The sequence below is a fragment of the Coenobita brevimanus genome, chromosome 43, assembly GCF_032717465.1.
Source record: "Coenobita brevimanus isolate Jiangsu-jjx chromosome 43, ASM3271746v2, whole genome shotgun sequence".
In the NCBI taxonomy this organism is placed as follows: Eukaryota; Metazoa; Arthropoda; class Malacostraca; order Decapoda; family Coenobitidae; genus Coenobita; species Coenobita brevimanus.
Window position 1 is genome coordinate 25991873 of NC_136996.1, and position 13371 is coordinate 26005243.

Below are 13371 nucleotides of genomic sequence, written 5' to 3' on the forward strand. Positions count from 1 at the left end.
ATTTTTCAGCTGCTTCATAGTGTTCTTCACCTGTGCGCGTGTCACGTTTCCTGGCACTGCATTCCCTTGCTGCACACCCCCAAAACCAATCATGTTGCAGCAGCTCTGCTTTCTCTATTCCCATTTATGAGGCTTTCAAGTTATTCTTTCCACTTGGTCCGTACTTCATCCCCATGGGATTAATAATCTGCCACAAACACAACATGATAATCAGTCGGTTTTTATTTTATTATTTAGGCTGTTACTGTTATTCAGGCTTAGTTACTCTTTTTCTATAACAGATGGCAGAATATCCTAGGTTGGCACACAGCTCAAATTCTAGGGAATACAGTATGGAAAAGTTTTTTGCCGGCCGAGTCTCCTGACGTGTCATGAAGAATAATTAGTGGGGTGACCACAGTTGCCTAACTCGGCCAGAGGGTTAAAAGAGATACCGTTGAATCTCTTCCAGCGTGAACCCCTAGAGTGTGAAATCATCGCATATGTGGCTGCATATATTCACTAATTTCATTTACTCAAACAAGAATTTTTTTATGTATCTGGAATTTGAGGTGCCTGCAGGACAAAGAAAATCATGTACACACTCATAGTTGGTGCTGCTATATTTACAGATTCCCGCTACTGTTGAACTATGGTCTACAGGAGTAGAGTGCATACTTACTAATTAGAGATAGAGCATCGAGCCCTGCCCAAGGACCAGCGGTTGACCCCCAAAAGGATATCGAGTTATGAAGTATTACATGCTTGAAGAAAAGTCCTCCAAATAATGACTGCCATAGCCCTTTGGAGAGAGAATGCATGACATAAAACTGCATTGCCAGTGACTCTGATGATCCATTAGTCACCATTCCTCATAAAATAGTGAATGTACATTCTGCACATTTATATGAGAGAGGGGGGGGCTTAGCTAGGGGGAGGGCAGTCAAATGGTGGATTGGCAAAGTACAGTGGGGCACCAATTTTCGCGCCTAATTGGGTCCAAAAATAATGCGCGAAAGTGGAATTAGCGAAAGTTGGGGCATTGTCTTTATGGCAAAAAGGCTAATTGGTTCCCGGTTATCCTAAAGTAACATCAGATTTTCATTTTCACTTGCAATACAATACATCAAATCACTATTGTACATTGCATTGTGAGATACAAACAATAAAAACTGTACAGCACACATTATATGAGGAGAAACATACCACAGAGACCAGGTTGAGGTGTTTAATGGATGTTGGGGGTAAGTATCCGAGGCGCGTGGCGGGCTTATTTAGCCACGCCAGACGTATTGGCGCCACCTCTTGCTGCCTCGGTACCACTCACTCTCTCTCTGCCTCCTCAGATGCAACTTGATGCAACACTTCCACTCTGTGCTGAATTTCCCTTTGTGCCAGGTTCTCTTGAACAAATCCATCGAAATCTTCATCCAGGTTAAGCTCCTCTATGGCACTGTCAGTAGGGATAGCACCGACTTTGAATGTCCCGGCCACTTTTTATCACCACCACGGCCTCCCGGCCCTCCCCCCACACCACCAGGCTCTCCCCCCACACCACCAGGCCCTTTCCCCACACTACCAGGTATAGTAGAGGCCATTGAACCGTGAGAATCCAACACAATGGAGCTAGCACGCTCGTACACAATGGCGGGAATGGGTGGACAGAGTGTTGACATGATGTCATTCAAGATGGCAGTGGGTTGCGGGCGGGCGGTGCAGGAAATTCAAAGTTCAAAATATTGTCCCAAACCCAAAATTTGTGCGCGAAAATCGATTTTTTTCAAGCGAAAGTGGAAGTTAGGGAATATTTGGTGCATGCCGCGAAAGTGGATTCCGCGAATCCTGCTGTAGCGAAAGTTGGTGCACTACCGTACAGGGCGACGTGGAGGTGGTTTTTTTGTGGCCACCTTTTATGGGATTAATATGTCTGGCAGTAGATTGATAGGTAGACATTATTTTGTCGTTTTGAATATGAAGTTCTAATAGTCATGTTTCCCACACACAGAATGGGGAAAGCCTCAGGAATTGATGGAGTATGTGGTGAAATGTTGAAAAATGGGGTAGAGATGGTAGTAGGATTGATGTGGAAGATGTGCAGATTGACCTGGGAGTAAGGTAGAGTCCCGGAGGATTGAAAGTTTGTTTTCGTTTTTAAAGGCTCCACATGCTTGCATGTGTTGGCCTTGGTCATCTAATGGCAGCTCTCCACGCTGCACGATCCATTGCAGCCTCCCTGTTCAGTCCCTTAACCCTAAGGTCACACTTAATGACCTCGTCCCATGTCTTTCTCGGTCTACCCCTCATAACCCCACCCCCAATATTAACACTTCTCACCTTCCTCACCCAATTATCATCCCCCATCCTCTCCACATGTCCAAACCATCTCAATCTACCTCTCCTCATCACAATACCAATACACTCCAGTCCCATCCTACCTCTCAATTCTTCCATTGTAAACCCAACCCCTCCAGGCCTTGGACGCAGGGACGCACTGCACATCCACCTAATCACTGTCATTTCTGTACGTCTGAGCCGGCGAATATCTTCCTCCTTCACTGCCCAGGTCTCACTACCATACAGCATTACACTCCTAACACATGCTGCATACAAAGACCCCTTAGCACGTAGGGAGAGTCCTCTCAATGTCAGGAGAGGCAAGAGCTTCCTGAACTTCTTCCAATCACTTCTCACCCTAGCCATAGAGCTAGCTCCAGTGCCACCTCCAGCACATAACATGTCTCCCAAATAACAAAACTCTTCCACACACTCAAGAGATTCACCAGCAAGTTCAATCCTTTCACGTCTGACAATCTCCACCTGCTCACACCGTACACATAAAATCAGCATTATCTCGCAGTCTACCTCTGATGCCCCTACATCTCTTATGCACCCATTTATCACATACCGCACAAGATGGAATTACCTCCTACGCCCTTGTGGCAAACTGCACATGGCCACTCTCCCTCGTCTTTGACAGTACTGCCACCAACCCTAGATATCATCACTTTTGTTTTTTCTGCATTTACCCTTAAACCCTTGTGCCCCATACCATCTCTCCACTTCCTAAACCTTTCCTCCACCTCCATTTTGTTCTCTGCAATCAACACCAAATCATCAGCATACAGCAACTCCCACGGGAGTCCGCCTCTAAAGTCACGTGAAAGGGCTTCAAGTACCATGATGAACAACATGGGACTCAAGACTGACCCCTGATGCTTACCAACATTCATGGAAAACTCATCTCTCAAATCTCCATTCACTCTTACCTGGGTGTGAGCACCGACATACATAGCCATAACAACCCTAACCAGCCATTCCTCCAAGCCAAGCTTTCTCATTGCCCACTTCACCACCTTTCTAGGGACTCTGTCAAAGGCCTTTTCCAAATCAACAAAAACAAAATAAAGATCCCTTCTCCTACCAATATATTTTTCCTGAAGCTGTCGAACAATGAATATAGCATCAGTGGTCCCCCTACCTGGCATAAACCCAAACTGCATCTCATCAATATTTAGGTTTATGCCAGGTAGGGGGACCACTGATGCTATATTCATTGTGCGATAGCTTCAGGAAAAATATATTGGTAGGAGAAGGGTGCAATTATTCCTCTGTACAAAGGAAAGGGGAAAATGAAGTGTGTGGTAATCATAGGGACATTTTGTCGTCCTAGTGTAATAGGAAAAGTATATGGTAGGATACTTATTGACAGAGTTAGGGAAATAACAGCTGAGTTAGTTGGAGAAGAACAGGGAGGTTTTAGAAATGAAAGAGGTTGTGTAGATTATATATTCATTCTTAGGTCTTATAGTGATGTGGTAGGTGGGGGCGCTCACCATCCACTCACTCGGTGTAGTGATGCTCTCGGGGTGTCTTCCCTTTCCTCTTTTCCATCCTTCTTTCCTTCCATCCTCTTCTGTTCTTTCCTTCATTCTTTCCTTGTCCTTCTGCCTATGGGTGACTTTACACTCCCTCTTCTGTCTTTCTTTCTTTCATTCTTTCCTTTTCCTTCTGCCTGTGGGTGACTCTGCACTGGGTGACAAACCAATTGGTTTCATATACACCAGAAAACCATTTACTACGCTGGGTGGTAACCATATAGCCAAATTTTGGTACCTGGTGGTTTAGTGGGTAATTATTGTGCTCCAGTCGGATTGAGCCAGTGAAGGTTTATATCCAAGGGGTGGTTGGGGTTGATTGCTCATGTAATGCCACGCAGGGATGAGTGAGGCTGGTCACTCTCATCTTAAATGTCGAGACCAACTGCCTAGCCCCGGGCTTCTACTCTCCTCACAGGGCAATGTAGGATTGGATGATGGAGGTCTTTAGTGGAAAAGTTTCTAGAGAAGGGAAAGAAGTTGTATGCGGCCTTCATGGATTTGGAGAAAGCATATGACAGGGTGGATAGACAAGGATTGTGGAAAGTATTAAGAATATATGGAGTAAATGGGAAGTTGTTGAATGCCGTGAAGAGTATGTATGATGGTGCTACGGCTGCAGTGTGCGTGGATAGTGAACTGAGTGAATTTTTCTATTTGAAGGTTGGATTGAAATGAGGATGTATCGTGTCTCCATGGTTGTTCAGTCTTCATATGGATGAGGTTATAAATGAGATACAAGGTAGGGCAGTGGATGTTGGAGCGGCCTTATTGAGAGAGGGCAGTGATTGGAAACTCCCTGTATTGTTCTTTGCAGATGATACTGTGTTGTTAAGTGAAGATAAGGGGAGTTGCAGGGCTTGGTGGACGAGTATGGGAGAGTGTGTAAGAATGGAATCTAACGGTGAATGTAGGGAAGAGTAAAGTTATGGTCTTTCAGAGAAGTGAAGTCAGTGACTGTACAGTGAGTCTGGATGAGGAGGAAATGGAAAATGTGACTGCATTGAAGTACTTGGGTAGTGTGATGAGTAGGATGGAATTTTAGAGGGTGAAGTACTTGAAAGGGTGCAACAGGGAAGAAAGGTTGCTGGTTCCTTGAAAGCAATGATAAGAAACAGGGATGTGAGCATATAAGTGAAAAAGCTGCTACATGACAGCATTGTGATACCAAATCTAATGTATGGAAGTGAAGCCTGGACCTTGTTGAAGGGCCACAAGTCAAGAGTGAGAGCATTGGAAATGAGTTATTTGAGAGGAGAATGTGGAGTCACATGGAGAGACAGACTGACAAATGAGGAAGTGAAGGAGCATTGTGGTGTGGATGTGGATGTGATAGGAAGTCGATAAGTATTGTACCATACACTTTTCCTGTTACACTAAGAAGACAAATGGCCTTATGATTGCCACATGCTTCTATTTTCCCTTTTTCTTTGTACAGGGGAATAATTTTACTGTACCTGACTTCCAATCCTCCGGGACTCTACCTTCCTCCCAATCCTCCGGGACTCTACCTTCCTCCCAGGCCAATCTGCACATCTTCCACATCCATTCTTCTACTATCTCTCCTCCATGCTTCAGCATTTCACCACACACTCCATCAATTGCTGGGGCAAATAAAATCCATGGGAATGTTTTCCTTTGTGCGTGAGTCCAGGCTGCCCTCGTGGCATTTTCTCTGATCATGTCATACAAACTTACGGAAAACTTAAGGTGAGTGAAAGGGTTAACAGCCATACCTACATTCATGTGTGGACTGTAACCTCCACATGCATGGACAGATTTTGATATAACTTCACACAGTTGTTCCCCATACCACGATGGTGTGTCGCGCAGAACAACCAACCATTGACTCCGAAGGTCAGTTACATATTTATGATTATCATCCGGCAGGACACTTTGTATTCCATGGAAATACTGAATGCACTTATTATTATTGTTTTTTGTTTTACTTGTTTTATTTTTTTTCCATTTATAAACATTGTAAGTGTAACAACATCACTTCAAGAAAAAAAATGTGTATTTGTTTATTTAACTTTTTTAAATCCATGATCCTATCTTCCAACAGGCCTGGGTATATAAAAGAATATAACCTCACTTTTCTTGTAAGTTGCATATTAGTACTCCCTTGAAGTAATCCTATTTTAATATATCACTTCCAGGAACATATCTGTCATGTTGGAGTAGGGTCACCTGTACTTTATTACCCTTTCTGGGTACCCAGAGGGTCTGTGACACAAGAGGGCCTACAGCAAGGCTCCTGTTGTCTAGGTCATTAGGAGTAAACCTTTTCTAATTTCAGTGTATTATTTCAGACGCTGGGTAAGAAGATGATGGCAGCTGGCAAGGAAGGTGTATTTGACACTTGGATGATGCAGGAGTCCGATCTGGTCCAAGATGCTGCCAAGGCCTTTGGGGAGAGGCTCATATCAGAGCAGGTTGTACACTTTTGTTTTTATTTTTGTTTTTTGTTGCCTTTAAAGATCATCAAATTTAGAAATTACAGGAATTTTGACCATCATCTGATATGTTGTAAAGTTGATCAGCATGAAATGCTGAGTCTTCTGGTTTTTCTTCCGGTGATTTCGTCATCATCATCATCAGGACCTCCATTCCCACCCTAGGGCTGAGTGAGGAATAGCAATGTCCAGACAGCCAAAGTTTGCCCAATTCATTTGGCCACTCTTCCATTCACTGATCATTCAAGCCCTCGAAATCCTGGCTCCTTCAGATAGCCAAAAATGATTTCACCACGTTCTGTAGCTTCACATATGCCTATCTGGTAGAGCCAATCTGAACGCAGTCACGTTAAATAGGGTTGGGCCGATGAGCAATTTTGCTGATTACCGATTAATCAGTAGTCAGTAAACAGCCAATACTGATTAATCGGCCGATTATTAAGAAATTTTAAATGTGATTAATCTTGATTATTGGTAGCACAAAGTTAAAGACATCACTCTAATGTTTTTTTCAACTTTCTTTACTGCCCAACTGCCATCTCCTGTATGGAGAGCAAATAGTTTTAGTCATTTGCCACTCTCCTGTTGAGTAGAGTAGTTTTGCTTTGTTGCAACATCTTGTTCTGTGCATCCTGGTTGTAATTTGTTAGAATTTGCCATTTTTCTTGTTCATGTGGTGATCCTAGATGCTACTAGAAATGGTAGTTTACAGAAACTGTATCAATCTCTCAAGACTTCTACTATTTCTTAGTCTGGGATCTTAATATAGTATGTTTCATTAAATACCACTCTTGAGTTTTACTTCCAATAAAAAACACATATTTTGATTGTACAGTATTTGTTTAATTGCACAAAAATATACGAGTTTGCCTGAACATACTCTTCCACACATGGTGGTAGGTGGGGGCTCCCATCATCCATCCCTCATTGTAGGGATACCTTATGGTCTCTATGCTGAGTGACAAGCCAAATGATATCCCGTACCCAGGAAACCATTTACTATGCTGGGTGGTAACCATATGGCTTCCTTTTTTATTTTTTAAGGAAGAAGGAGCCAAAGGCCAGGAGCTCACAAACTGTTCCTTCCAAGAAAAAAAAAAAAAAATACAAGAGAGAGCCAAATTCAAGATCCGTTCATTTTGAGATGCTTGGACACACTACATTTGAAAGACTGGAGATCATAGGAAGTAGGAAACACAGACAGAGGGAGACAGCTCAGAGTTTACCTGTTGCATAAATGAAGGACTGGGAGTAATGGTTAACTCTAACATCAGTGAGTTGTACAGAAAAGGGATGAGAGTTTGTTACTAGACAGGTACTATGCTCGGACCCCACGAGTGTAGCTCATATCCTCTATATCACAACTAGGTAAACACACACACACACACACAAAGAGAATGAACGAATGACTGTCTTTGACTGTCTTGTAGGTATTTGTGAAATACATATACAGGATACAGTGTAAGGAAAAGATAATAGTGTACAGGTAAGCCCTTAATTCACGCGAACTTTTTTCACGCGATTTCGGTTATCTACGAATTTTTCGTACGATAATTAAAACATAAAATTATAGTATTCAAATAAATAATTTTAATATACAAGAGAAATAAATAAAATATAAAAATGCCTACCTGCTGCCCGTGTGCATACATATATGTATGTGTGTGTGTGTGTGGGAGGTCGGTCTACCACGCACCAGACAGTCAATTTGAATCCGACGGTCGAGCCATGCATGACTCGTGAAGCGTTATTTGTGGCTTATTTTTCTGCCTTCCAGTGATTGCTTGCCTTGTCTGCCAACATGGGGCCTAAGCGTGGTGCTAGTGATGCATGTGGTGACACACCAAAACGGACTAGTAAAGTGATGTTGCTGACAGAGAAAGTTAAAGTGTTGGACAAACTTAAGGGAGGAATGTCGGCGACAATTCTCCGTCAGGACATTTCCCCGTCACTTATTTACATACCAGTTTATTTAGCAAGTACAGTACACTATTTTTTTACTTATATGAGTTATAAAATACTCCAGAAAATTAGTTATTAAAGTATTAATTAATCAATAATAAGTATATTTATAGAATGACTGGAAATCGTCCATGTTTTGATGGTGAATTGACTTCGTGGTGAATTGTCTTGAAACCGTGTGTTTGGGGTGAGTCAACTTCTTACAATAAAGAAGGCAGACCGTAGCATACGGGAGTCAGTGAGGGGTAGTGCACCAGACTGTGCTGAAGTGTCTCCACCTACGCCTGTGAACTGGCTTGGAACTGTATGTTTGGGGTGAATGAGTCAACTGTTTGGACAATAAAGAAAGCAGAATGTAGCATATGGGAGGCAGTGAGGGCTATTGCACCAGACTGCTGAAGTGTCTTCATCTTCAGTGTTAAATTTCTTACATTTTTGTTGTTTTTCATACTTTATGCTAGTTTATAAGGTGTATGTAGTGCATAAACAGTATTATTCAGATGTAATATACTTATTAGACATGCGTAATTATGTGCACACAAGGGCAGAACGTATACATGAATTTACCACATACGCGAAGGGTCTGGGAACGTAACCCTCGCGTGAATTAAGGGCTTACCTGTAGATGGTATGCCTGTGAGATGCTGCCAAGAGTATCAAAGGCTAAAATGATGAGTGAAACTTTCTAACTTTAACCTGCTGGATAGTATTGTATCCATTCCATTTTTTAGTGGGAATAAGGTGTAGGATGGTGATACAGTACTAGGCATACTTAATATTTTTGTTGGTTATGGTGGTTATGACCTTGTATGTGGGTGTCTGCACCCAGGTAAGGGTGCATGGAGGTTTGAGTGATGAGTTTTCCGTGAATGTTTTGTGCCCCAAGGGTCAGCTTTGAGTCCCTTGTTTATCATGGTACTTGAGTGGAGAGATGATATGGGGCACAAGGGATGAAGAGTAAATGCAGATAAAACAAAAGTGACGGTATCTAGGACTGGTGGCGGTACTGTCAAAAAAGAGGGAGAGTAGCCATGTATGATTTGCCACAAGGGCGTGGGAAGTAATTCCACCTTGTGCAGAGTCTGTGACAAGTGGTTGCATAAGAGATGTAGGGGCATTAGAGGTAGACTGCGAGGTAGTGCTGATTTCGTGCGTGCGGTGTGTCGGGGAAAGCAGTTGGAGATTGTCAGGTGTGAAAAAGATTGAACATGCTGGTGAGTCTCTTGAGTGTGCGGAAGAGCTTTGTTATTTGGGAGACATGTTATGTGTTGGAGGTGTGGCTGGAGCTAGCTCTGTGGCTAGATTGAGGATTGGTTGGAAGAAGTTCAGGAATCTGTTGCCTCCCCTAACATTGAGAGGGCTCTTTGTGCTTAGGAATAGTTGTATACAGCATGTTAGAAGTGTAATGCTGTATGGTAGTGAGGCCTGGGCAGTATAGGAAGAGGATATATGCAGGCTGAAACGTAAGAAATGACGTTGATTAGATGGATGTGCAGAGTGTCCCTGAGTGTGAGGCTTGAGGGGGCTAGGTTTAAGGTGGAAGAGTTGAGGGGTAGGATGGGACTGGAGTATATTGGTGTTGTATTAAGGAAAGGTAGATTGAGATGGTTTGGACATATGGAGAGGATGGAGGATGATAATTGGTTGCAAAAAGTGAGAAGTGTTAATGTTGGGGGTAGGGTTGTGAGAAGCAGGCCATAAAAGACCTGGGACGAAGTAATTAAGTTTGACCTCAGGGATAATTGACTGAATTGGGAAGCTGCCAGAGATCGAGCAGCATGGAGAGCTGCCATTAGATGACCAAGGCCGATGCATGCAAGCATGTTGGAGCCTTTGAAAACAAGGCAAAATGAGTAATGTATTGTACCAGACTGTAACACTGCATTTTAATTATGTACCGCAACATATGTTTATGAGTGAGATCAACCAAATATGGTTAAGGATTAAGAGTCATAGAAATCCAGGCCATTAATGTTAGCAAATCCATGGGGGTAGAGAGGGAATGATACTCATGAATTTTGTGATCGTGAAAGGCAACTCATGGGGCAGGGGCAGGGGACAGGGTATATGAGAGCAAAATTAGAATTAGTGTTATGAGAAGCATAAGAAGACAATATACAGTAAAAGTCCATTAATCCGAACAAGGATAATACGAAAATCCCCATAATCTGAATTTTTGCAGTCGACTGACAAAAACTCCAGAAGTTAAAAAAATCAAAATTAAAAAACTCAAACTGAGCGCCCAATGTGCTGAAGTGTCAAGTGGTGTGATCGTGGAAGTTTCATGGAAGGAAGCGTCTGTATACTTTGATAAACTGGTGCATTTTGTTGAACAAAATAATCATTACAATGGGGCTGAGGTGATCAATTTCCATATCTTGCAAAACGAGTTCAACAAGAAACTTGTGCAGGCTGATATCTGTGACTGTCTGAAGTACATGAGCAACCAGGCAGGTAAATCCACTGATGACGACCCAGGACCAGCTACCCACACTCCTAAGAAGACACCTCAAGGAACCCTAGAAGAAGCAAGTAGCCTGAGCCGATGCTCAAGGACGATGAGTGAAAGCGACAAACAAAGTGAACTATATCGTACCGAAGGTTTAAGGAATATTCCACAGTAATACGTATTAAGTTTTTGTGCTTTTACAATACTTGCATATTATTATTAACACTGGACTTTCTCTGATTGCATTTACCTGCCTACAGCTGCTGTTCTCAACACTATGAAGTACTGGTGAGTTAAACAACCCATAACATCTCAGTTTACCAGTTACAGTTCATGTCTTCAGTAATACATTATTAAGTAAAAAATTTGTGTAAAATGTAATGTTAATTATGTGCCATATTGTATTATGAATGAATGAAAAGTGATCCATTCGGTAAAATTTCAGTTTAAACATGAAATTAAGTGTCTTAGGGGTCCCACCCAAAAATTTAAAAAAATCTTATAATCCGAATGATTCTTGGTCCACTGCCGTTTGGATTGATGGACTTTTACTGTACATTAGTTTGAGGCTTCTGTAATATGAAGTTAATTTAGTGATGATGATGATGATGATTAATTTGTATAACCTTCATATATCTTAATTATGGAATTTTTATATTAATTTGAGGCGTTGGCAAATAACAACGAACACACCAAATCAGTGTTTTGAGATAAAGTGTTAAAAATTTGTTTCGTTGTAACTCATTAACCAGTAGCCTGATTTCAATGAACAATATCCAAAAAACAGAGCTGGTAAAGTACTTAGACACATAAGAATAAAATACAAAATATATGATATAGTCAATCCTCGTAAATCGCGTGTTCATAAAGCACGGGTTTGTAAATCGTGGCTAAGTGGCTGTCAGACTGCCCACAAGCTTAAATCACTGTTAATTCACGAAAATCGCGGACCTAGGCACCGAAGTGGGCCTTTTCCGAGGAGAACCGTAAACCGCAGTATTCAAACTGAAAATCGCGACCCAACAACCAGCTAGTGACATAATGGACGTGATTACTAGGAAGGTTGATGATGCTGAGGCTGTCATGGAGGCTGTTATAGAAGACAACGAGCACTTGGAAAGGCAGACCAACTGTGAAGTGAGTGAAGTGAATGTGCAGGAACGTTGAGGGCCTTCTATGAAGGAGCTCAGTGATTTGCTTGTTTACTTAGAGTTGGCCAAGGAAATTGTGAAATCCATTGAACGTGATGAGGAAAGGTGTAGTGAGAGTATTGGTTACCTAGAAAAAGCTGTGCATTTTTACAAGGACTTGCATAATCACAGAGTTAATGAGAAACATCAAGAACTCATCACCTACTATTTTGCCCGGGTAAGGGCAGAAGCTGAGCCTGGACCACAGCCTGGCCCTTCACACACTGAGGATGTGGATAACATAGCATCTGTCATCTCTAAGGCAGACTTTGAGGACTTCCTGAGGGAGGCAGAGGAGCTGGAGATGGGAGAACAGCATGAGGGAGCACCCCCACCTCATGCTGAGAGGTTCTAAGTGCTTCCCAACACCACCCCACTCCATTCACTTCAGCAATTTCATCATAGGATTAAGGTGAGATCCCTTAACATTGCTTATTTCTATTTAATATACTGTATGCACTCAATATTCCTAAATTTGTATGTTTGTGTTTGATGGTGCCTAGATAGGTGCAGGTAGGGTGCTGTGGGGACAGGGTGGCCAAAGTCCAGACCCAAATTAATTTTTCCCATAAGAGTTATTATTCATAAATCACGGAATTTGTAAATCATTGCAGTGGTCCAGACCCAAATTGCCGGGATTTACGAGGATTGACTGTATCAGGTTATAATGCTGTTCAGTTATGAACCCCATACCATTGTACCTCTGTGAGAAAAGAAACAATTTGAAAATAACCACAAAAATGAAAAGAACGACAATCATCAATGTATCCATAGTAATGCTGCATCTATTTAGGTGCTGTGGAGGGTTTGAGGAATAACAGTAGTCCAGTAAATCGTTGGTCTAGTGCCCTCCATTCATCACTAACTTGTTTCAGATTAGCACGAGTGCCTTGCTTGTCAGTTTCCACTGATCCAAGTACTGTACAGTCACCTGGTTGAGTACAGAACAAACTCTACACTCACCTAAACCATGAATGCTGAGGAATGATATTGACAAACATCATAGGTCACATTGGCATACTCAACACAATAACTAATCGTACATGACTTGCGTGATTTATGGCTCTTGACACATTGCTGCTTCATAGCAACACTTTTCACTTGACTGGCAGTGTAACTGTTCTTTCTGTTATAATCACTCATTGCCCAAAAAGCAGTATCATTGCCCAAGTTGTTGATGCAGCCACACTTACAAGGAGGACCAATTTTCCTAGCTGGCACTTCCTTCTTTGTGCTATAACTCACATATGCTTTTCAAGCATTTTGTTTTTGCTGGGCAACTGCATGTTTCCAAGAAGATGGATCACATTTTCGCTTCCATGTATGCTCGGGGACCTCCTGGTCATCGTCACCATGCAAGTCATTCATGTTGCAATGTAAATCACTGTAAATCTGAGGTGAAAATAATGTAATAAACCAAATGCATGTGTGTGGCTTACAATGTAAACAGAACTGGGAAG

At 42.2% G+C, this 13371-nt stretch overlaps 1 protein-coding gene across 1 annotated transcript in view; it reads left to right on the top strand.

The window, feature by feature from the left end:
• Nucleotides 1-13371, top strand: part of LOC145397751 (uncharacterized) — a 119732-nt gene that overhangs the window by 98809 nt on the left and 7552 nt on the right. The window contains exon 11 of the mRNA XM_080270773.1: nt 6167-6289. Within this exon, the coding sequence (XP_080126899.1) occupies nt 6167-6289 (123 nt within the window). The remainder of the gene's footprint in view (nt 1-6166; nt 6290-13371) is intronic.